Consider the following 26412-nt stretch of genomic DNA (forward strand, 5'->3'; position numbering starts at 1 on the left):
CTTGCTCAGCTTGCTTTCTTATAGAACCCAAGACTACCAGCCCAGGGATGGCACCACCCTAAATGGCCCCTCTCCCCTTGATCACTAATTGAGAAAATGCCTTACAGCTGGATCTCATAGAGAGGCATTTCCTCAGCTGAAGCTCCTTTCTCTGTGATAGCTCCAGCCTGTGTCACGTTGACACACAAAACCAGCCAGTACAATGACTTATGGCTTGCTATTATTAAAGCATAGCTAGGAAAAATAAACCATACACAGGGTATATTATCAGCTAAGATATTCTAAATGTTCATTCTGATGAGCAATTTCATAACTCCACAACCTGAGGGGCTATGGATAAAGGCTGAGTCGCACATTCTGATGTGAGATGCTTTTCAGGCTAATGAGTACACTTTTTTCTGGCTAGAAACGTACACTTCAGTGTTGCATCAGAACAGAGAAGAGCCTGAAGTCTCTGAGCTGAGTGGTCTACAGCTCCTGGCGGTGAGGGAAGTGGCGGGTAGAAGGGACCAAGTATCAAATATACAAGCCCATGGGAGCCATTTACACCCAAACTTCCACACCAACTCAAAGAATGACTGGAACCTCTGCAGTGGAGGAAGGTGCTGTTCTATTGCCTCCCCCTCAGGGTGATCACTGTGGAGATGATTTTAAAATGCAGTCCAGGATAAAAGTCATCCCAAATGTGGAGCACAGCTCTCCAGTAGGTACCCCGTAGGTTTGTTTTACATATTAAACTAGGCACCAAAAGCACAGTTCGTGTGTAGGAGACAAACTTAGCATGCTTGACACCCTCATTTGAATGCCAGCTCTACATGTAGTAAATATCATGTCCCAAAATGCATGTACATGTTTCTTTAAAACAACAAAAAGTTCAAGCTCCCCAAGAAAGAACATAGGAAAAACTCTATTTTCCTCACAAACCTTGCTCCATATTCCTGCTAACAGTCTCATATAGTATAATATGCAAAAATACACATATGTGGTCGTACATATATGTAAGTCACATTAATTACCCCTTCCTCAGGCACTATGTGTTTGTGTGTGTGTGTATGTGCCATTTTATTTACCCCAAAAAAATCTCAAAAATTGCTGAAAGATTCATACAGGCAGTCTTGGAAACACCAGAAAAATGTTTCCCCGCCCCAAAACAAACACAGCCCTGTGTTTTTTTTTTCCTTACAATGGCTGCTTTGATGTCAAAAAGAAAATGAAGCTGAAGACTAACATTAAAACCAAGAGTGAACTGGTGGACAAACTCTCCATGAATTCACCTGTATTATCAACAGTTCTCACAGTGAGATCAGGGCTTTGTCTAAATCAGTGTTTTAATACATCTTAAAGGCTACACCTAGGTCATCCCTGTGTTTTAACCACCTACAATCAAAAGAAACTTGTATTTTAAAAGCATTTTTCTTTCTCACATATTTATAAATAAAGGAGTAAGATGGGAGATTCAGAAGTCTAAGATTAAAAAGAAGAGGAAGGAAGGGAAAAGAAGGGGAAGGAAGGAATAGGGAAGGAAAAGGAGAAGGAGGAGGAGAAGACAATTTACTCAACAATGTAAGGCAAGCCTGAGTACACAGACTGCTCCCTCTCTCTCTCTTTCTGTCTCTCCCTTCCTTCCTTCCTTCCTCCCTCCCTTCCTTCCTTCCTTCCTTCCCTCCCTTAATTGAGTTTCCTGACTACTCGAGGCTGGGCTGGTTTCAAACCAGTCATCAATAACTGACCAATGAGGAGAAGAGGAGTTGACCTAGGAATACAGCTAGCCAGGCCCGCTCCTCTCAGAAACAGAGTACTGTGAAAATAATAGAACTTTCATGAAGGACTTGTGTTAAAGCAGAAGAGCTAATGTTTGTAGCTCCAAAAACTCTAAAAGGGTTTCTTTGGCATTGTGTGTGTGTATGTGTGTGTGTGTGTGTGTGAGAGAGAGAGAGAGAGAGAGAGAGAGAGAGAGAGAGGAGAGAGAGAAAGGGTTTCTTTGGCATTGTGTGTGTGTGTGTGTGTGTGAGAGAGAGAGAGAGAGAGAGAGAGAGAAAGGGTTTCTTTGTCATTGTGTGTGTGTGTGTGTGTGTGTGTGTGTGTGTGTGAGAGAGAGAGAGAGAGAGAGAGAGAAAGAGTTTCTTTGGCATTGTGTGTGTGTGTGAGAGAGAGAGAGAGAGAGAGAGAGAGTTTCTTTGGCATTGTGTGTGTGTGTGTGTGTGTGTGTGAGAGAGAGAGAGAGAGAGAGAGAGAGAGAGAGAGAGAGAGAGAGAGGGTCTCTTTGGCATTGTGGGTGTGTGTGTGAGAGAGAGAGAGAGAAAGGGTTTCTTTGTCATTGTGTGTGTGTGTGTGTGTGTGTGAGAGAGAGAGAGAGAGAGAGAGAGAGAGAGAGAGGGTTTCTTTGGCATTGTGTATGTGTGTGTGTGTGTGTGTGAGAGAGAGAGAGAGTGGGTTTCTTTGGCATAGTGTGTGTGTGTGTGTGTGTGAGAGAGAGAGAGAGAGAAAGGGTTTCTTTGGCATTGTGTATGTGTGTGTGTGTGTGTGTGTGAAAGAGAGAGAGAGAGAGAGAGAGAGAGAGAGAGAGAGAGAGAGAGAGAGAGAGAGAGAGAAAGAAAGAAAGAGAAAGAGAGAGAGAGGGCTTCTTTGGCATTATGTGTGTGTGTGTGTGTGTGTGTGAGAGAGAGAGAGAGAAAGGATTTCTTTGGCATTGTGTGTGTGTGTGTGTGTGAGAGAGAGAGAGAGAGAGAGAGAGAGAGAGAGAGAGAGATTCCAGCTTGGACAGCCTCTCCCCTTCCAGATGGTGTCTGAGCCAAGCTTGTCGCCGACCCTTAGTCTCCTGCTGACTTTTAATGCTGGTCCTTGTTTGCCAATGACCCCAGGCTGGACTGGCTTCTCGACACATTTAACCCCTCTGCTGGGTCCCTGTCTCATAGAAGAGGAGAGGCTGGTAAGAGCCTGAGATGAGGAAGTGCCAAGTGAGCCAGGGCTTTGCACCCTTCCAGAGCTGGTGGCCCGTTTCCCAGCATCATGAGGGATGGCCAAGATCACTGCGCCCGCCGGAGAGCTGCCGATAATACGATTTTCTCTGTACCACCAAATAAATGCTACCCAGTTTCTGATTGTTAATATTTTATTTGACTATGCCCAGACAATCAAACCCCTGAACGTTTCCTGCGGAGGGCAAGGCCTGAGGACCATTGAATGTAATCCCCGGAAACAGATGTACTTGGCAACTAAAAACTGAATCACATTAGAATTTTTAGTCCTAGACTCAGTGGCCAAGGCAGCTTATGTTTGTCAGTGCACAGAGTCAGAGCAAAGAAATTTGAGGGAGAAAATGATTAATTTCCCTGTTGAGACCTAAATCACTTGTGTGACACCGAGACACCAGTTTTCAGGGAAATTGGTCACAGCAGCCAGTCTTTCCTTCAGTTAAGCTTGGCTTGCTTCTGAGACATGGTAAAGAAAGTCGATAATGCAATTGGTGAGAATCTCTATTCCAGCAGAGACTTGAGGAAGGAAGGGATGGGAAGTCGGGCTTTTGGTATTGTTTCTGTATTGGGTTTTATTAGTCTTCCATCAAATTGAAAAACAAGGCAAAGAAATTTAGTGGTTCAGTGCAACTCTAAAGAAATAGGATCTGATTTTTTTTAAGAGGGACTATTGTGTTTATCATTATTGTTACTTTGGTGTACTTATATGGTACACATGTGCCCCGGAGCTCTTGTGGATGTCAGAGAACAACTTGAAGCAGTCACTTCTCTTCTACCACTGGGTCCTAAAAATTGAACTCAAGTCACTGGGTTACACTGAAAATGCCTATGAACCATCTTGTCAATCAAAGCTCTAAATTTCACTTGATTGTTTGGTTTAGATTTTTCAAGAAAGGGTTTCTCTATGTAGCCCTGGCTTCTTGGAACTCATTGTGTAGACCAGGCTGGCCTCAAACTCAGAGATCTCCCTGTCTCTGCCTACCGACTGCTGGGATTAAACACATACACCACCACACCCCACTTAAATCTGGTCTTTTATTTTTAATTATTATTTTTAGTTTCTGCTTTGGGCATTTTGTTTGTGTACCATGTGTTTCTGGTGCTTGAAGAGACCAGAAGACCGCAAACGATCCCCTGAGACTAGAGTTACAGAGAGTTGTGAGCCACCATGTGGCTACTCGGAACCAAACCGTGCTCTCCTCTGGCCAGTGAGTACCCTAACCACTGAGCCCTCTCTGCAGTCCCCAAAATTCTGAGTCCTTGATTGAAATAGAAAGCTGAAAGCTTTGTGCTCCACTCTTTGCATGACTTTTGAATGTTTATAAGTTAGTTAGACAGGATTGTGTTTTGTAATATACAAAGGAGAATCACTCCTTGACCCCACCCGGATATTCAACACAAAATAGGAAAAGAACCCCAACAATAATATTTCCTTGGCTTTTTCAGAGAGTATGACTGAAATAATAGCAATGGTGAGATTTTTTTCCATCAGCACGATCTCGTCGGTTTTACTTTCTCATTGTGTATGCAAAAGGAAGCCATGCCTGTGAGTTCGGTTCCCTGTTCAGTTTTCTAATTCTATCCAGGCTGGCCTCAAACTCATCCTACTGCTTCTGCCTCCTTCAGCAAATCCAACTGGCATGCGCCACCACAACCCGCGACCCACCACAACCCGCGACCCACCCGCCAGTCATTTGTATGTCTCACCGCCCTCAGCCTCTTTATCCGTCTAAGGACCCCCTGGCCAGTGTATAAAATAGTTTAGAATTTACAGAGTTAGGCTGGTGCACGCACGCCTGTGCCGTGTTAACCCGGACATTAACCACAACTGGGCAAAGGCCGACCAAGTAAGATTATGATGAGATCTTTTAGTCCATCTGAAACCGAGTGTTCAGGCAAGGGGCTCAGAGGAGCCCACGTCCCCGGGCGGCCTTGCTCTGTGAACGAATGACCTGCATTAAGATGCAATCGAGGTGTATTCATCCGGGAACTTTCCTATCTGAAGCCTGAGTACATTTTGCAGGACCTCCTTCAAAGTCTGAGAAGCTAAGAATGAAAAAGTCTGTCTGTCTGTCTGTCTGCTTCTCAACCGCGGCCCTAGAATTTAAGTGGCCACCGCTCTGCAGCCCTGCAGCTCTGCAGTCCAACGGCTCCAAGTTGGGGGGACTTAGAGAGCTTTTGGGTGGTAGCTTCCCCTTTCCCTGCCTTCACACTGCTCACCCCCTGGGGAGGAGTGTGACCCCCTCACTGCTCACCTCCTGGGGAGGAGTGTGACCCCCTCACTGCTCACCTCCTGGGGAGGAGTGTGACCCCCTCACTGCTCACCTCCTGGGGAGGCGTGTGACCCCCTCACTGCTCACACCCTGGGAAGAGTGTGACTCCCCCTCACTGCTCACACCCTGGGGAGGAGTTTCTCTCTCTCTCTCTCTCTCTCTCTCTCTCTCTCTCTCTCTCTCTCACACACACACACACACACACACACACACACATACACACACACACACACTGCCCACTCCCTGGGAAGGAATGTGGCTCCGAGGAGGATGTTCAGGAGAGAATGAACACCCTCTGACATGCCAACACCCCCAGAAAAATTCCATACTGCAGTTTTACCCTGCCCTTGTTCTGTTCTGTTTTGCAGTGTGTGTGTGTGTTAAGCTGAGGCCTAATGGACACTAGGCAGATGCCCTACTGCTCATATACACACCCTTTGGTTTTTTGTTTGTTTGCTTGCTTGCTTTTAAAGGGAAGTAAAACACTATGATAAAATTAAAGATTTACTTGGAAAATATTTCAGATAAACACGTTAAAATTGACAATTTTCATGGAAAATTAAGGAGTAAAGTGGTAGACATGTAAAACATTGCTAAATTAATTGAAATATGGGGTACAAACATTTTATGATAGAATTAAAGATTTACATGGAAAATATTTCTGATAAAATTGTAGAAAAATGTAGAACTTGTTACAATTGAAGATTATCATGGAAATTTTTATTTAGATATAATAATGGTAGGCATAAAAGTATTCCTAAGTTGATTAAAAGTGGAATTATAAACATTTTCTGATAAACTTGAAGATTTACATGTAAAATATTTCTGATAAAATTATAGAAATATATAGAAAAACATGTTAAATTTAAATATCACGGATATTATATAGATAAAATAATAGGCATATAGATAATTCTAAGTTGATTGAAGGTAGAATTATAAACATTTTCAGATAACATTGAAGATTTACATGAAAAATATTTCTGGTAAAATTCAAGAAATAAATAGACAAACACATTAAAATTGACTATTTCATGGAAATTTTTACATAATGATTGATATAAAAACTCTAAATTAATTGAAGGTGGAATTAGAAATATTTGTGGTAAAATCAAAGATTTACATTGAAAACATTTCTGATAAAATAGAGGAAGTATATAGAAAGATGTTAAAATTGAAGATTATCATGAAAAATAATGCACATAAAATGGTAGACATAAAAGAAATTACTAAATTAATTAAAAGGGGAATTGCAAACATTTTCTGATAAAATTGAAGATTTACATGAGAAACAGTTCGTTAGTCTATGTCTTTTTATTGGGGAGTTGAGTCCATTGTTGTTAAGAGATATTAAGGAAAAGTGATTGTTGCTTCCTGTTATTTTTGATGTTATTTTTATGTTTGTGTGGGTATCTTCTTTGGGGTTTGTTGGAAGATTACTTTCTTGCTTTTTCTAGGGTGTAGTTTCCCTCCTTGTGTTGGCATTTTGCATCAACTATCTTTTGTAGGGTTGGATTTGTGGACAGATATTGTGCAAATTTGGTTTTATCATGGAATATCTTGGTTTTCCATCTATGATAATTTAGTTTTGCTGGATATAGTAGCCTAGACTGGCATTGTGTTCTCTTAGGGTCTGTATGAGGTCTGCCCAGGATCTTCTAGCTTTCATCATCTCTGGTGAGAAGTCTGGTGTAATTCTGATAGGTCTGCCTTTATAAGTTACTTGCCTTTTTCCCCTTACTGCTTTTAATAGTACTTTCTTTGTATTGTGTAAATATTTACTTTCTTTGTTTAGTGAATTTGGTGTTTTGATTATTATGTGCCAGGAAGATTTTCTGTTCTGGTACAGTCTGTTTGGAGTTTTGAAGGCTTCTTGTATGTTCATGGGCATTTCTTTCTCTAGGTTAGGGAAGTTTTCCTCTACAATTTTGTTGAAGAGATTTACTGGGCCTTTAAGATGTAAATCCTTGCTGTCGTCTATACATATAATCCTTAGGTTTGGTCTTCTCATTGTGTCCTGGAGTTCCTGGATGTTTTGAGTTACCAGCTTTATGCATTTTGCATTTTCTTTGACTGTTGAGTCAATGTTTTCTATGGTATCTTCAGCACCTGAGGTTCTTTTTTCTATCTCTTATATTCTGTTGTTGATGCTTGCATCTATGACTCCTGAATTCTTTCCAAGGTTTTCTATCTCTAGAGATGTCTCATTTTGTGATTTCTTTATTGTTTCTTCTTCCACTTTTAGATCCTGTATGGTTTTGTTCAGTTCCTTCACTTGATTGTTTGTGTTTTCCTATAATTCTTTAAGGGATTTTTGTGTTTCTTCTTTAAGGGCTTCTGCCTGTTGACCCATGATCTCCTGTAATTCTTTAAGGGATTTTTGTGTTTCCTCTTTAAGGGCTTTTACCTGTTGACCGATGTTTTCCTGTATTTCTTTAAGGGAGTTACTTAAGTCTTTCTTGAAGCCTTCTATCAGCATCATGAGATACGATTTTAAATCCAATTCTTGCTTTTCCAGTGCGTTGGGGTATACGGGTCTTCCTGTGGTGGGAGAACTGGGTTCTGATGTTGCCATGTGGCCTTGGTTTCTGTTGCTAGGGTTCTTGTGCTTGCCTTTCGCCATCTGGTGCTAGTTGGTATTGTTGTCTCTGGCTGGAGTTTGTTCCTCCTGTGGGCCTATAAGCCTGTGTCCTTACTCTTCGGAGTTGTAAAGTGAAAGCACTGCTGGGAGATTTCTCTCTCCTGGCCAGCTATGCACAGAAGGCTGTGGTGTTTCCCTGCTCCCTGGTGCAAATGGCTGTGGGCAGAAAGACTTCTGACCCTGCTGCTCCACTTATCTTAGGCCCTGTGTGCTCCTAGCTGGGTCCCTTCCAGAGAGAAGGTGGAGATCTCATCTCTGCGCTCAAAAGTGAAAGCCTCTACATACCCTTTGTTACTTGTTTGATTACTTTTGAGGCAAGGTCCGAGATTCCCAGGCTGGGCTTGAACTCATTTATTGTTAGGATAGGCTTTGTACCCAAGTACAAGTATCCTCCTGCCTCAGCGTACAGACTAGCTTGGACTTCAGGCCTGCATCAGCCAGCCTGAGGAAAAAAAAAGATTTTTATTTATTTTATTTTTTGCTTGTTTATTTTTAAAAGGGAGGGGTTAATGTAGATTTAAGAAGGGAAGAGAGAGAGGAAGGAAAGGAGTAGAGGGGAGGAAGGGAGGGAGGAAGAGAGGAAAGAAAAGGGAGAATTAAGAAAAGGATGTGGAGGCTGGAGAGATGGCTCAGCGAATAAGAGCACTGGCTGCTCTTGAAGAGGTCCTGAGTTCAATTTCCAGCAACCCCCTGGTGGCTCACAACCAACCGTAATGAGATCTGATGCCCTCTCTGGTATGTTTGAAGATAGCGACAGTGTACTCAAATAAATAAAATAAATAACTTTTTAAAAACAGAAATAATTTAAAAAAAAAAACAAAGAATCCACATGTTCAACCGGCATGGTGGGACATACCTTTAATCCCAGAACTCAGGAGGTAGTGCCCATGACAGCCAGGGAGGCGTCTCTGCATAATAGAAAAACTGTCTCAAGAAAGACCCTGTCTCAAGACAGCAAAAAAGGGCCTAAACTTACCTCTGTGCAGTTCTGCTGTCTCTATCAGGCTGTCATGAGAATTCACCAGGCATTGTACAACAACAGAAGAAGCCAGAGTCCAGGAGGGGTACAGAGCTCGAGACAGGAGCTCTAGCATCTTCTACCCTGGGACCCCAAAGATCCAGTTATAACTGATCAAACCAGCACCATGGTATCCCACATGATTATACATGTAGAATGCTGTTTCTTCAGAGAAATCCATTCTTTTTTATCCACATTTATATAGACACAGTCTCCCTGTACTGGGCACTGTCTCTCTACACTGGGCACTGTCTCTCTGCACTGGACACTGTCTCCCTGTACTGGACACTGTCTCTCTACACTGGACACTGTCTCTCTGCACTGGACACTGTCTCTCTGCACTGGACACTGTCTCCCTGTACTGGACACTGTCTCCCTGCACCGGACACTGTCTCCCTGTGCTGGACACTGTCTCTCTGCACTGGACACTGTCTTTCTGCACTGGACACTGTGTCCCTGCACTGGACACCATCTCCCTGTGCTGGACACTGCCTCCCTACACTGGACACTGTTTCTCTGCACTGGACACTGTCTCTCTGCACTGGACACTGCCTCCTTACACTGGACACTGTCTCTCTGTCCCCAAAAATGATACCCCCGAGACTCCTAACTAATACTACTGGTTTTAGTGTTTTCATATTGATATTTTTAAAAGATGAGTTAGTGTCTTTCTCCTATTTGGTACAGTTTGGTGACCAATTTGCCTTAATCCCTGCTCACACCAGGCACAAGTTAGGGCACAGGCATTTCAAAGAAGGTCCCAATAAAGTATTCCAGCATCCTGTGAAAGGGAGTGTGGTGATGCCTCTGAACCATTTAAAAGCTAAAGGCAGAAAGATAGGAATGACGTGAGGAAGACAATCAATTGGTATTATACTGAAAGTTATATAACAGCCACACTTAGTCACTGGTAACATGTAACCAATCCATTTGCCCTCTAGGACACCTCGCTGGCCAGGCCCTCTCACTGCCCTGCAGTTTCTTCTCAGTTTCTTCTCTACATTCTTTTTTTGCTTTAAGGAGAGCTCCTGGGGTCAGAATGGCTTTGAGTCTTTGTTACTTATTTGTTAACCTCAAACCTCAGAAGAGTATCTTCATCACTCTGGAAATCAGAGACAGCATTTCCATGGTCAGCAAACTGTTTCTTGCAATAAAGGCAATGACTCTGCCCATGTCCTGGAAGATCAGGAAGCCCTGGTATCTGCTCTGGGCTCCATTTAATGTAGCCTCCTGTCCAGGCAAATGCCTGACAGTGCTCAGAACCCTATGGGAACACTTCCTGTACTGGCTGGGTTTGTGTCAACTTGACACAGGCTGGAGTTATCACAGAGAAAGGAGCTTCAGTTAGGGAAGTGCCTCTATGAGATCCAGCTGTAGGGCATTTTCTCAATTAGTGATCAAGGGTGGAGGGCCCACTGTGGGTGGTACCATCTCTGGGATGGTATTGCTAGGTTCTATAAGAGAGCAGGCTGAGCAAGCCAGGGGAAGCAAGCCAGTAAGAAACATCCCTCCATGGCCTCTGCATCAGCTCCTGCTTCCTGACCTGCTTGAGTTCCAGTACTGACTTCTTTTGGTGATAAACAGCAAAATGGAACTGTAAGCTGAATAAACCCTTTCCTCCCCAACTTGCTTCTTGGTCATGATGTTTGTGCAAGAATAGAAACCCTGACTAAGACACTTCCCTTTTCCAAAATCCCTTTTCTCTCAGTTTAAACTTCTCTGAGCTTATGCTAGCTTTTCCAAGTGGCACCCAGCTAATCTGCAAACCCTGACCTGTGCTAGGAGAAAGGGTCAAACCTCTGCCTTTCCCAGCCTTAGCTACAAATTAAAACCTCCTGGGAGAAGTCTTTCTTAAGCAATCACAATGCTGGAATTCCTTCGCCTGACCAATTGAATTAGGAGCTCCTAAGTGGGCTTGGAACACTTGTATTCTTCCCAAACCTTTCTGTGATTCTGATATACAGTGAGGCAGGGAGCCGGGGAATAACACCACAGTTCTACCAGAATAAGACAACAATCACACTTTGCGGCACCTGTGAGCTCCACACTTGTCATGTGTCCTCCTTCCAGATCTTTCTGCCTCATGTCAATGCTACAAAGAAAGGTCTTATCATTAAGACCAAGCTGTATCTACAGCTTTGTACTCAATTCATGCTTGGGGTGTCCAACAAACCCCAAGACTTGTTGTCTCTTCCCCTGCCCCCAAACACACACACACACAAACACACACACACACACACACTGTTCCTCAAATGTGGGCCAGGGGTATCATGATCTCCAAGGTGATCTTATGTGGTATATGGATATGACAAGAAGTAACACTAAACTTAAGAAAGTTACTCCTTTTCCTTGTTTTGATTATTTTATTTTTCAAGATAGAGTTTCTCTGCAGCTCTGTAGACCAGGCTGTCCTCGAACTCAGAGATCTACCTGTCTCTAGCTCTTGAGTTCTGGGATTAAAGGCATGTGCCAAAATTGCCTGTCTCACCATCTGTGTTTTAAGATTTCTCTGGTGTTTGTAATTTCAGCACTGATTATACAAAAACAGAGAAAATCATTTCTATTGCCTGAAGAGGAAATTCTATATATTAACCATATTCTATCTACAAAAAGAAAATTATGTAGCCACTAGAAATAACAAAGTTTAGACTATCACTGGATAGGAAGTAAGAAACCTGTCCCATCCGTTACTACTAATAAAAGAAGGAGATTAAGCAATTGAGACAATTGGGTATCACCTCTAACTTTTTTGACAAGGGAACTTATTTAATACTGTAAAACAATGTATGCTTAAGAGATATATGATTTTCAGTATAAGCTAAATGAACAGTAGATGCAATTCTATTGTTAAAGTGGAAGGGAAAGCTATAATAGGAAGAAGATGAATGAGTAAAATGTTTTTAGTTTAAGAAAAGTGAATGCAGGTTGCCCAATATATGTGGAATATAAAAGTTTGCTAATGTCATTTCATGTGTAAGAGTATTTTAGCACACATATGTCTGTGCATGCAGTGGCCAGGGTGTTGGAGCTCCTCATATTAGTTACAAATAGATGTGAGTTTTCATATGGGTGCTGGGAACTGAAGCCTCCCCAGCCCCTGAATAAACTTTTTAAAAATAGCAATAAACTTACCTTGAAAGGCTAATTTTATCTTCTTCCTTGAGAGATTCCAAATTCCCATGATAGAGAAAATGGTTTTGTGTCAGAATCAGCAACAAGCTGATTGACAGAACCAGAAACTAGACCACAGAGAGAAGAAACCTAAGCAAGAGTGGAAGAGTGGGGAATTGCTTCAACTAATTAATTTATTCAGTGTGTGAGTGTGTGTATATGTGCATGTGTATGTGCATGTGTACTGAATGTGTGTGTGCATGTGTGTGCATGTGCATATGTGTGCTATGCATGTGCATGTGTGTGCTGTGTGTGTGCATGTGTGTGCATATGTGTGCTGTGCATGTGCATGTGTGTGCTGTGTGTGTGCATGTGTGCGCATGTGTATGTGCATGTGTATGTGTGTGTGCACATGCATGAATATGCACTTGCACATTCCAGCCCCTGAGTTATAAAATGATTTTCAGGGAAAATTTTTGCCATATCTCTAACTAGTTGAATATTCCACATAGACAATTTACAACTCTGGCATCTTCTACAGGCGCTAATTTAACTTAGGGATGTTTTCTTTGTAGCAGTTTTGTGATTCTGAAGGAAATTATTCATGACATAACATGACAACTGGGAAAATTTGTATCTTTCCTTTCATCTTAGAAAGCAAGATCTGAATTACACATATAGCCCAGGAGAAAAATCTCTTCTCTCTCTCTCTCTCTCTCTCTCTCTCTCTCTCGCATGTGTGTATGTTTCAGAAGTCCACTAAACTCCGTAGTTCTTTTAGACTTGGTCAGATGCAAACTTCTGAGAAAGTCCCAGTTTAAAACACACACACAAATACTTTCACACACTATGACACATTCACATACTCACATACACCATATCAGAAACCATGACCTAGATTTTGGGGGTGGTTCTTTGTTTGCTTATTTGTTTGTTTGTTGTTTGAGTCAGGGTCTGTCTCACTATGTAGCTCTGGATACTCTGGAATTCCCTGTGTAGACCTGACTGGTCTTGAACCCACAGAGATCTGCCTGCCTGTGCCTTTCAGGTACTGGGATTAAAGGCATGCTCTATCTTGTCCAACACAATCTTGGTACTTTAAGAATCCTATCAAAGATCTGCAGTAGATCAGGTGTGTTGGAGAGCCTTAGTTGTCAACTTATCAATTACCTGGAATCAGCTATGAACAGAGAGTCTCCATGAAGAATTTTCTAGATTAGGTTCTCTTGTGAGCGTAGCTGTAAGAGAAAGACTGTCTTTCAAACATGGAGGTAGAAAGACCCACCCTGGCTCTGAGCTGCACTACTTCATGGCTTGCATCCTGGACCAGATACGACTAAAGAAAGTGAGCTGAACACATCACACATGCGTTCTCTCTGCTCATGACTGTGACTGTGACCCTGAACACATCACACATGCATTCTCTCTGCTCATGACTGTGACTGTGACTAGCTACTTTAATCCCTTCCTAGAGTCCTCTGCCATGATGGACTGTAACTTGGAACCATGACTTAAAATAAACTTCTTCTCCCCAAAAGTGCCTATTGTCAGGCTTATTTTAACACAGCAATGGAAATCAAACTAGGACACTAGGAAAGGAGACCTATGCTCAGCCAACCTTAAATCCTTCCAGTATAAAAGCAAGGGATCACATCAGAGTTACTGTATTAGTCGGGTACTCTAAAATCACAGAACATATAGATCTGTCTCTATATAGTTAGGGAATTTGTTGATCTGTATCCAATTTCCCAACAATGATTAGCAGCAGCTATGGATGGAAGTCCAAGGATCTAGCAGTTGCTCCGTCCCAAGAGGCAAGCATGCAAAGAAGAGTGTGTAGGTCTCCAGCAGAGGGTGTGGCCCAGATTAAAGGTGTGTACCACCACGCCTTTAATCCCAGATGACCTTGAACTCAGAGATCTCCCTGTCTTAATCTTCTGGAATTCATAGCCATTATTCCTCAAGATCTCCATGCCAAGATCCAGGTCAGAAACTTGTATCTCTCAGTCTCCAGATTAGGATCACAAGTAAGCCTTCCAATTCTAGATTGTAGTTTGTTCCAGATATAGTCAAGTTGACAACCAGGAATAGCCACTACAGTTACCTTGTAAATTTATGATTTCAATGAGAAAATCTGAACTCCCAATAGATTTCTCCCTTCCTCATCCCTGTTAAGGCTCTGAGAACTCCTCAGGGTACAACAGGGACAAGTGGTTTCTTACCCTTTGGGAAGATTCTTCTATAGATGGCCCTGGTAAGGGTTTATACACTGTTCCCAGCTTTCCACCCATGTGATTCTTACTGGATGGGAAAGGCTCTCTAGCCAGTAACCATCTTTCTTGGCCCTGGATGCACATTAAAGGTAGCTAAAGAGGTTTTATGTTTTCATATTTATGTCCATGCCTTGATCCTAGCATTGACATTTTAAGAATTAAACAGCTGGTGGAGTTTGAAGGAACTAGCTCCAGTGAGCCCAGAACCCTGAGTGGTTGCAGAAATGATGCCTTTTAACCAGTTATGTGCTCTCAATTCCTTATGCCATGCTTTTATCTCTAGGTTGATCTGTCCTTCCCAAAATAAGATGAAGTAAGGAAAAAGATATTCTTAGTTGAAACAAGGTTCATAAGACAAAAGTGAAATGGGAGAGGCCTAAAGCCAGAAGTATTTACACAAGAATTTTTTTAATTGATATATTTTTTATTTACATTTCAAATGATTTCCCCTTTTCTGGGTCCCCACTCCCCACAAGTCCCATAAGTCCTCTTCCCTCCCCCTGTTCCTCCATCTACCCCTTCCCGATTCCCTGTTCTGGAATTCCCCTATACTCTTGCACTGATTGACACAAGAATTATTGAAGATCCAGAAATGAACCCACATACCTATGGCCACTTGATCCTCGACAAAGGGGCTGAAACATCCAATGGAAAAAAGATAGCCTTTTCAACAAATGGTGCTGGTTCAACTGGAGGTCACCATTGCAGAAGAGTGTGAATTGATCCATCCTTGTCTCCTTGTACTAAGCTCAAATCCAAATGGATCAAGGACCTCCACATAAAGCCAGATACTCTGAAGCTAATAGAAAAGAAACTGGGGAAGACCCTTGAGGACATCGGTACAGGGAGAAAGTTTCTGAACAGAACACCAATAGCATATGCTCTAAGAGCAAGAATTGACAAATGGGACCTCATAAAATTACAAAGTTTCTGTAAGGCAAAGGACACCATCAAAAGGACAGATCGGCAACCAACAAATTGGGAAAAGATCTTCACCAATCCTACATCAGATAGAGGGCTAATATCCAATATATATATAGAACTCAAGAAGTTAGACTCCAGAAAACCAAACAACCCTATGAAAAAATGGGGTACAGAGTTAAACAAAGAATTCTCACCTGAAGAATATCGGATGGCGGAGAAACATCTTAAAAAATGCTCACCCAGGTATCCCTCAACAGAAGAGTGGATGCAAAAAACCAGAACGGGGAAGTTGGAAGGGGTAGGTGGGAGGACAGGGGAAGAGAAAGGGGCTTATGGGACTTTTGTGGAGTGGGGGGCTAGAAAAGGGGAAATCATTTGAAATGTAAATAAAAAATTATATCGAATAAGAAAAAAGAAAAAAAAAGGAAAAAAAATGCTCAACTTCATTAGTCATTAGGGAAATGCAAATCAAAACAACCCTGAGATTTCACCTTACACCAGTCAGAATGGCTAAGATTAAAAATTCAGGAGACAGCAGGTGTTGGCGAGGATGTGGAGAAAGAGGAACACTCCTCCACTGCTGGTGGGATTGCAAATTGGTACAACCACTCTGGAAATCAGTCTGGCAGTTCCTCCAAAAACTAGGCACCTCACTGCCAGAAGATCCTGCTATACCACTCCTGGGCATATTCCCAAAAGATTCCCCAGCATGTAATAAGGATACATGCTCTACTATGTTCATAGCAGCCCTATTTATAATTGCCAGATGCTGGAAAGAACCCAAGTATCCCTCAACAGAAGAGTGGATGCAAAAAATGTGGTATATATACACAATGGAGTACTATTCAGCCATTAGAAACAATGAATTCATGAAATTCTTAGGCAAATGGATGGAGCTGGAGAGCATCATACTAAGTGAGGTAACCCAGACTCAAAAGATCAATCATGGTATGCACTCACTAATAAGTGGATATTAACCTAGAAAACTGGAATACCCAAAACATAATCCACACATCAAATGAGGTACAAGAAGAATGGAGGAGTGGCCCCTTGTTCTGGAAAGACTCAGTGAAGCAGTATAGAACAAAATCAGAACAGGGAAGTGGGAAGGGTTGGGTAGGAAAACAGGGGGAGGGAAGGGGACTGATGGGATTTTTGGGGAGTGGGGGTCCAGAAAAGGGGAAATCATTTGAAATGTAAATAAATATATCAATAAATTAAAAAAACAAAAACAAAAAAACAAAAAAAATTAATTAGTTTACAAATCATGGTGTGTGTGTGTGTGTGTGTGAGAGTGAAAAAAAAGAATTATGTAGAGTGATCAGAGTCTTCAGAGAGAGATTGTCCAGCTAACGGCTGGGTTACTGTCACCTCTAAATGCCCCAAGAACATCAGTTGAAGAGTGACGCACCCCCTTTCTTCATGGAGTTGGCAGGGCTCTTCAGTACATGAATTGTGTAACTCTGGTGCTGTTGAAACACCCCGGGGGGATAGTTTGTAATCCCATATGGGCTTTGCCATCTGTAAATCTAGAACAGTGAATGCTCTGTTTGCTTCAAGAGGATGTTTTCCTTGGCAAGTGATGCTGGGCATACATCATCCATAAAATAGCAATGAGACCAGCGCTCGCTGCTCAGAAACCTGCCACACCTGCTCAGAAGCATGCGAGGGAGCCAGTGCCAGGGACTGCCTTGGCATCCTTTCCTGTTGTCCCAGGACTTCTGTTTCTTGGTCTGTCTATCCCTCAGAGACCAAGAACCCATCCTGTTCTCCAGGTTGGAGAATATTGGCTGCACACCCCATGCCACCCTCCCTTATGGTCTTCACTGCCCACAATCCTACAAAAGAACTTTGTAGAGCAAGGCAATCAGTTGCTGGTGGCAAAAGTGAGGCATGCAGTTATAGAGAACAACCTTGGAGGGAGCTCTCATGGCTGACATCCTCCTAACTCAAATGGAGGAGAGGAAGCCATTCCCTTCCTCATCTCTGGGCTTCTAGAAGAGAACTCCAGAGGCTTACATTGTGCCTGAGTAAAAGCTGCCAGATTTAACAATTCAAAATACAGTCAACTGGAGGCCTGGTCTGATGTCTCGACAGGATAAGAGTGCTTGTCTCTCTTCCAGAGGATCCGTGATCTGTTCCCAGCACCTACATGGTGGACCATAGCCTTCCATAATTCCAGTTCCATCCAGAGGACAAAATATCCTATTCTGGCCTCCATGGGCACCAGCATGCACACAGTGCACATACATGCATACAGTGCACATACATGCATGTGGTGCAAACTGATGCATGCACACAGTGCATATATATGCAGAGCACATCCATACATGCAGTGCACACCCATGCATATGGTTCACATCTATGCATGCACACAGTCCAAATACATGCAGTGCACATCCATACATGCACATGGTGCACATCCATACATGCACATGGTACACATCCATACATGCTATGCACATCCATGCATACAATACACATCCATGCATACAATGTACACCCATGCATGTGGTGCAAATCCATGCATGCACACAGTGCACATCCATACATGAAGTGTACATCTATACATGCACACAGCACACATCCATGCATGCAGGTAAAACATTCAACATATGAAAGAAAACAAATAAATTTCCTTTTTTTAAAATACAGCATACCACTGGGTATGAGGGTGCATGCCTTGAATCTCAGCACTCAGGCAGCAGAGGTAGGCAGATCTATGAGTTCAAGGCCAGTCTGGTTTCTACAAAATAAGTTCCATGACAGCCAGGGCTACACAGAAAAACCCTCTCTTGAAACAAACAAAACAACACAGCAACAACAACAACAAAAATACATTATATTCAGGTAAGCAATCAGCAATTTTTCACTTTTTTATAACTTTATTACAAAAATCCATTGCAAGTAAAAAAATACACACTGAAATTAATCAGACACAAAGACTACACATTACTCAATAAATTTCTATACAATTAAGTCAGAAGCCATGAGGCGTCATGCTGGATTTTATTCTTTCACTATCAGATGTATTTGTATGCATTTGTCCTCTACAAAAAAGTGAAAAATTCACAACAGAGTTAAAACTAGATAGTTTTATATCCTCTTTTATATCTCCCGTTCACTACCTGCACTCAGACCCTCTCAATATTTCTTGTTCTCTCTTCTACATGTTATACCATACCCACATGCTCATTTACACACACACATACATACTTACATACATACATACATACATACATACTTACATACATACATACATTATTAGCTAGGTTCTGTAAATGAGGAGAACATGATATTAGCTTTCTAATTGTATTCATTAAGCAAAGATTTTTCCCTCAGTTACTTACTTGGTTACTTACAGCTAATAATGGTGCCCACATATTTTTTTTCACTGATAAAGCACTACAATGTGGCTGCCGTCTGCAGAACACTATTACCCAGAGACACACTAAGCTCAGGCAAAGCTCTAATCCCATGCTAAGCTAGATGACTGGACTATGACAAATTCCAGTAGAGTACAGATACCATATGCTTAAACACAGTGGTTTTTTTTTTTTTTTAATTTATGGGAGAAATGTGAAACTTGGTGAAATTCTACCATAACTTAATTGCATCTGAGACTCTGAAGAATAGCCACCCACAAAACAGTCAGTTCCTTAAGAGCATAAATTGATCACATGTTTGCCGAAGCTTTGTCAGCCGAGAGAAGGACAAACACAAGGCTCTGATCAAGCGTAAACATTATATGAAGTCCTTCTGAAATGAGCTGAACTCCCGCTGAACCCCAAGCTACTTCCAATCAATCTTTTGAGTCTCCATGCAGAGGATTCCTGTAACATCCAAATTTCTGTGAGAGCGCAGATGGCAGCCTTGTTCAACCATGTTCACAAAAGCCTGAACTCTTGAGATACCTGCTCATTAATCTTAGAAATCAGAAAGGAAAGAACACACGAAGGCCTCGGCACCTTGCAGACTGCCATGTTGCAGAATATGGACTTTGAAAGCAAACAGGAAATGGGTGTATGGAACCATCAGGAGTCTACCATAGTTCCTGCAAAGATGGTGCAGTGAGCCTGTGTCCCAAACTGTTTTCCAGACACTGGAATGCCAAGGGAGGCTGTTGGGGCCTTCAACAGGCAATATCATCTCGTAAGCCAGTTAGTAAGCTTATTTTGAGCTTCTATTCAGCTTGAAACATTTTTTTTAAATCCTCGCACTCAGGAACCATCTGCAAGCCAATCTCTGTAAGTTCAAGGCCAGTCTGGCTACATAGTAAGACTCTATCTCCAAAAACAAAACCCACAAAAGAAATAAAAACTCCACAAACAAACAAAAGGCACTTTGGTTAAACCAATACCCTCTAGTATAGATGTATGTGTGTTAGAGGTAAGAGACACAGGGTTGAGCCTCTTAATCTGCCTCTGATCTGGGACATTTTTCAAAATGTATCTTCTCCAGTCCCTCTCAGTGGGTCAGGGTAGGGACATCCAGAATGGGCAGCTACATGTATCTACAAAGTTAGTGTTTTTCTAAGCATAGCTCTGTCAAAACTGAAGAAAAAAAATCAAGCTTTAAAAGTTCATATTTAAGAAACATAATTTGCTGCTCCTAATAGTCTTCAGTAAGCTACTCTATCTTAAAATTTTCTCCAATAGGATAAGTCTTCTATCTCCATAGGATAAATGCTTCAGGACATTGGCCCAGGCAACAAGCGTAAAACTAACCAAACAACTTTACATCAGGATAAAAAAAGTGCTTATCCAACAAAGGAAATAATCGACTGAATAAAGAGACAGAACCTTAGAACAGAAGAAAATATTTGCAAGCTGCATATTTTAAGGAGGGGTTAATATCCAGCGTATAAGGAACTCAAAAAGCTGACTAGCAAAAATTAAAAGATTCTTTTAATTAACACACATACACTAAGTAAAGTAAAATAAATTTAAAATGTAAAGATTTTCTAAATTAGCCCCATGGTGGTGGTATACATCTTTAATCCCAGCACTCAGGAGGCAGAGGCAGGCATACCTCTTAGCATCTGAGGTCATTCTGGTCTATGGAATGAGTTCCAGGACAGCCAGGGCTACACAGAGAAACCCTGTCTTGGGAAAAAAAATAATTGTGTATGTATATGTATGTGCACATGAATGTGGGTGTTCACAGAGGCCAGAAGTATAACATTCCATACAGCTGGAGTTACAGGTGACTGTGGGCCATCTAGAAAAGCAATATGGACTCTCAACCACTGAGCCATCTCTCCAGATGCCCTCCCTTACCAAAAGAATCTACAGAAAAGGGCTGGCAAGATGGCTCAGTGGTTAAGAGCACTTGTTCCTCCTCCAGAGGACCTGGGTTTGGTGCCTAGTAATCACATGGTAGCTCAGAACTATCTATAATTCCAGTTTCAGGGAATTCAGTCTTCTTCTGGCTTCCGCAGTGGCCACAAGGCACACACACAGTGGACAGACATGCAGGCAAAACACCCATATGCATACTAATAATTAAATTTTAAATAAAAAAAAAGATACTACATGATGAAGGAATTTTTCTACTGGATAGAAACCCAAAGGAAATGATGTCACTATGTCAGTCCTACATCCTGTAAAACATTATTCACAATTACCAAGAAATGAAAACAACATAAGTGTCCATCAGGTGATGCTAAAAAGAATGTGGCCCATGTGTGCACTAGAACTCCACACAGCTACAGCAAAGAGTAGAGCGCTAAAGTTTAAACAGCATGGTTCGAAGGAAAAAAAGACGAGGACTATGCCCGCCATTGGTAAGTGGATAAATAGGAGTTTATCGCGCAGAGGTGGAGCATTGGCTAGGAAAGGCCAGAAGACAGGAGGAGGAGGAAGGGGGGAGCATTAACCAGTGAATACAGTTCAAGTAGGAGTGTGAAAGTCTATATGCCACAGCACTGTGCTGTGCATTGCAGAGTCAGAAGAGAGAAGTTTGAACAGTTTTCCCTTTTACAGAAATAATGTTAAATATCTGAGAGGGTAGATATGCTTGACCTAACTTAAATATTACCTGGCATATGCATAGAACCATCATAAGCCAGCCCAGTAATGTGTACATTTTAATGGTTTTAGATATCAGTTAGCTCTTGGATTTTAGAAAACAACATACAAAAGTGTATAAGAAAAATGTTCTCTATAAGTTCACCCCAAAGTGGAAATTTCTACTGAGGTTAAAACATGATTTTAAACACAAACCTCCAATTCTTTTTTTTTTTTTAAGATTTATTTGTTTTGTGTGTGTATATGTGTGTGTGTGTGCGCTTTGCCTGCATGCATGTGTCTATGTTCCTTGTGTCTGCTGTCACTGGAGATCAGAAGAGGGTGTCAGAGCCTCTGGAATAGAGTCATAGATAGTGGTGAGTCGCCATGTGGGTGCTGGGAATTGAGCCTGGGTCTTTTTCCAGAGAAGCCAGTGAGTGTTCATAACCACCCCAACTCTTCTTGTGAATTATCACAAGTTTATCACAAGCTTATCATAAACATTCTGTCCAGGAAAAATACCCCCTTTGCTATCCTATGAGAGCCTAGGACAATATCCTTTGGCAGGTGTGTGTGTTGAAAAGAAGTTAAAATTACTGGACCTTTTTATTTTTTAAGATTTAAAAAATTTAAGTGTGTGTGTGTGTGTGTGTGTGTGTGTGTGTATGCATGAGTGTGAGTGCCAGAGATCAGACAGACCATCCAGTTGTCCTAGAACTGGAGTTACAGGTGGCTGTGGGCTTTCTGACATAAACCCTGGGAACTAATCAGGTCCTCGGTAGAACAGCAAACGCCCTCAATCATTGAGCCATCTCTCTAGCCTGAACTGCTGAACCTTCACTCAGATATCCAACCCAAAGCACAGCAGAGTCCACAAGAATCATTTGCTGAGGAGGGAAATGAACCACAGCTTCCCTGCCATGTGGTTTTTTAATCTCCGGGGCACTCTAGGTCCAGGATTTGAAATCAAGGCTAACTGGGAGAGTCTGCCCCATGAAATCAAGCAGTCATCCCTCTCCTCCTCCCTTATGTCACCTCCAGAGACCACATGGATCAGTGGCATGGTTCAAAGCACTTCAGTAAACGCTAGATCAAGCCATGTTCCCCTAAAGTGCATCCCACTGAAAGATGTGCTCGCCCCGGGAGGATGTGTGCTCCAGATGTCTTTGAACTCTGGTGTGAGCCGGGCCAGACTGCTTTGTTGTTCCTAATGGACTTTCCTACTCCAGGTACTCCCTAGGCAGCGGCAGGCCAACAACCATCTTGGACCTCAGCAGTGTGGACAAACCAATTTGCTCTGTTACTTGGGCCAGGTGATTGGGGTTGGAAGTATGCGGCAAAGTATGCGCAAAGATGCCAGCCCCTTGCTTATGGTTATTTATTCCTGTCTGTCTGTCTGTCTCTGTGTGTGTGTGTCTCTCTCTTTTTTGTGTGTGTGTGTGTGTTGTAAGGATTGTATGACTCCTAGAAGTGGCAAAGCTTTATTGAAACAGGACGTGGCTTCTACCAAGTACCTTTCCAGGAAGAGCCATTTCCCAGTTCTTTCTCCCAGCAAAGCTTGCAGTGAAGTTTCCTTGTCTGCAGGTTCAGAAGAAGGTCTCTCGCAGAAACAGCGAGCACCTCGCAGACGGTGTCAGCAGCCCAAAATGTTGAGTAGCCCCGAGGACACCATGTACTATAACCAGTTAAATGTGAGTTCAAAGTGGCCGTAAAGCCGTTTTCCCGGCTTTGTTTCCAGTTAATAATTCTGTTATTAATACCTGTTCCAGCCCCCCTGCCCCTCCCCCACTCTCTTCTGCTCTCCTCGCGAACATGTGCTTAGGCTCTTTATCTGTTGCTTTCATGTCAGGATGTCTGCCTTCACGGTGAATAATTGATGTGGTTTATCAAAGACGAGCAAGATGCATGCTTCATCAGGCTCACTTGAGCCCTTTGATCAAAAAAATTATGCTGTGACTTCTGATATTATCAGCATCTGCTTGCATTCAACACAAAATCACTTTGAATTAAAAATTAACGACTTGGTGCGTTTCTTTGACTGTGTGTTCTTGGCCCTGTCCACAGGGAACTCTAGAATATCAAGGGAGCCAGAGGAAGCCAAGAAAACTTGGGTAAATATCTGTCTTCTTAGTTTTCAGCAACTGTAAACAGACGAGGTCCTTTGTGATATCACAGAGAAGGCAGAACTTTCCAGAGAGGCTTCTAAAAATACCCCACCCAGATATTGCCACCATACTGACACTAGCGATGATTCTTTTCCACAGTAGCAAATACATACAAAACTTGAAGCCATTCCGTCCAGAAAGGCTGAAATTGTCGCCCAATAAAAAATGTTATCCTCATTATCATTCCAAGGAATTGTACTCATAATTGAAGATCAGCAGTATGTTGTAGAAAACTTTCCTTCTACAAATATGAACCTGTTTCCCAGTGTAGTCAGGGGTTCCTACCATACAAACACTTCCCCAGGCTTAACACTTGCAAGGAGGTGTACCTGGTCCATCCATTTGCTAGTCTCACAATGGAGGACAGAAAGCCCAGCAATAGTTGGCACCGTTTCTGAACTGAGAGAGATAAGGGACAAACCTGTCTCTCAAGGACACCAGATGGAGACAGACTACTTTACCACATAAAAATTAAGTCACCATATGACCACAACTTTTAGGCAGTACTTACCAAGGCCCAGAAAGGTGAAAAGCTTCATATTCAGACCCAAGATACTCCCCTAGAAGTAAGGACATTCAGAGTTGGTCAGGGTGTAGCCCTGTCCAACCAACTGTACAGCTTTAGCTGCACCAGGCATGGCTGTGATATTTGTGTGATTTTTTTTTCCTGTTGAAAATTCTCTTTTCTTTGTTGCAGACAAATCAAAGTGCTGGATGGGGAAGACCAATATTACAAATGCCTGTCCCCTGGGGCCTGTGCACCTGAGGAAACCCACTCAGCCCACCCTTTCTTCTTCTCATCACCCAGAGAAGACTCCTTTGCTCAACACTGAGTTGCCCTGTGTAGCCCCAGTGTGTCCCAGGTAAAAGCAACCATGGTAACTAACTGATCATCTAAGAAGAAGGCACTGTCGTTGGGATCAGCTTCTTTGGATACAATCTGGGCCCTGAACCTTGCTGAACAACTCACAGATTCCTGAAGATTCTATCTCTTGTCCCCCTTCACCAGCCTTATAGCCTGAGTCACACACAGAATCTCTATTCTCTTCATCCCTTCAGAACACCTCTGCTGAGGTAATTCAGTCTTTTAGGCTCCTGACAGCTAAGGAGAGAGAGAGGACAGACCCACCACAGGCCAGTCATGAAATCAGAGAAGTTGTCCATTTTTCCCAGCAAGTGGAATCCAGCAATCTCTTTTCTACCCTTCTCCACCCGCCCCGCATTTGCTAGGCTTTTCTAGGTTGGCTTCCTCCTGGGTCAGGGTTTCATTACTGAGGATACTGTTTCCAGGGAGAGTGGCCCATGATTTATGCTTAGAAGCAAAAGTCAACATCTTTCAGATGCTTTCTACATAGCAAAATGAATGCCTCTGTTGCACACTGTCATGTTGAGAAAGACTTCACCGGGTTATTCTAGCTTGCTGAGAGAACCCAGTCACTCCAGCAATGAAAAGCAGGAGAATTGGGGTCTAAGTGCAGGCCACCTGATTTTGTATCTGCATTCCCTGGCCAGCTGTCTCCACAGGATATGAGAGGTGGCAGAAGAGAGATCCCATCTGCCCATCTCTGTGTTCCTCAGACCTAGCTCAGGGCCTAGGAGAGTGAACACCTGGAGCATAAAAAGGAATGGAGAGATTGCATCTATCGACAGACAACAATGTGGCTGACAGGGAGTTCCTTTCAATTATGTGTGATACACGAGTAACTACTTTTCTCACAGATAAGCCATGATGTTTTGTTCAAGGTTGAGCTGTTCCTATTTAATGACATTATATGATGCCATACTCAATACACTTCAGTACAAGCAGCTTTCTTGAGCACACACCTACGAGAACAACATGGGTGGTGGCTATGTGCTGTGAAAGTGAACCCGCATGAAGACTCTTCAAGGTCTTAATATTTTCTTTCCCTAAAATACTTTGTTGATTTCAGAAAAATACTTTAAAATATAGAAAAAAATACTATTGTAAGGGATTTAAGGAAAGGCACTAGTAAAAATACTTGGAACAGAAACAATTGAGGTTGGTGCGCTAAATTTTCCCGCATAGGTGTGAACCAACCTCTATATGCAACAAATAAGGCAACTGTGACAGACAGAAGATACGAATCTACCCAGATCTAGCTTGCTGAAGCAGTGGGCTTGGCCAGGCTTCCTGAGGCTGGAAGGATGGAACAGAGGCTAAGAGCTCTTGCTCTTGCAGAAGATCTGGGTTCAGTTCCTAGCACCCACATGTCAGTTCACAAAGACCTGTAACTCCAGTTCCAGGAGAACTGATACACTCTTCTGAACAAGGCACATATGCAGTGCACATAAGGCACACAAGTGGTGCACATACATACATGCATACATACATGTATACATGCATGTATATACACATACATGCAAGCAAGACACTCATACATATATAATATAATAAAATAAATATAAGAAGACAATAACTGTGGTTACAGACAGGAGATGGCTGTAGTGCTGCTTACAGAGGCTGGGCAGCTATACCACCAGAAAATAGCTATCCCCATAGCAACAGCTAACTCCACAGGGAGAGGTAAAGTCTGATACACAGCCTTGCATATCTTTCCAGCTTCCACAAGAAAAAATGTTAGTGAGCCCCGTCTTGCAGTGATTTTAAGAGGACAGAGCTCCACAACAGAGACATTTCAAGGGCACAGAAATTATAGTATTATAAAAAACCAGTTGTAGACAATTTTAGTAGATAAATTGTGCTTTAAAAAAAAAGATAAGTCTTGGGATTTTCCAGCTCTTCATTAAAAATGTAATGTTTTTATGGTGTGAGAATGGAGCAGACAAAACAAAACTGACTTGACTGCTAAAGAAATAATGCTTAGGGTAATTCTGTGATGAGTACTTGCATGTGCAGGGTTTAATCCCCAGAACAAGAAAGAGGAAGAGATGAGAGGGAGAGGAAAAGCCTAGAACGAATAGATTTTCTTTGAGCACCTTTGGAAATTCCACTTTTATCATTGATTAATCTACTTTGATGAAACTTTTGCAAACTGTTGATGA

At 42.2% G+C, this 26412-nt stretch overlaps 1 protein-coding gene across 1 annotated transcript in view; it reads left to right on the plus strand.

Moving 5' to 3' along the window:
• Positions 1 to 24489, plus strand: part of Myo3b (myosin IIIB) — a 333329-nt gene extending 308840 nt beyond the window's left edge. Inside the window, exons 31-33 of the mRNA XM_052182659.1 lie at positions 22808 to 22914; positions 23288 to 23334; positions 24086 to 24489. Of these exons, the coding sequence (XP_052038619.1) occupies positions 22808 to 22914; positions 23288 to 23334; positions 24086 to 24221 (290 nt within the window). The 3' untranslated portion in view covers positions 24222 to 24489. The remainder of the gene's footprint in view (positions 1 to 22807; positions 22915 to 23287; positions 23335 to 24085) is intronic.
• Positions 24490 to 26412: the final 1923 nt, after the last annotated feature.

Source organism: Apodemus sylvaticus, chromosome 5 (genome assembly GCF_947179515.1).
Source record: "Apodemus sylvaticus chromosome 5, mApoSyl1.1, whole genome shotgun sequence".
Taxonomy (NCBI): Eukaryota; Metazoa; Chordata; class Mammalia; order Rodentia; family Muridae; genus Apodemus; species Apodemus sylvaticus.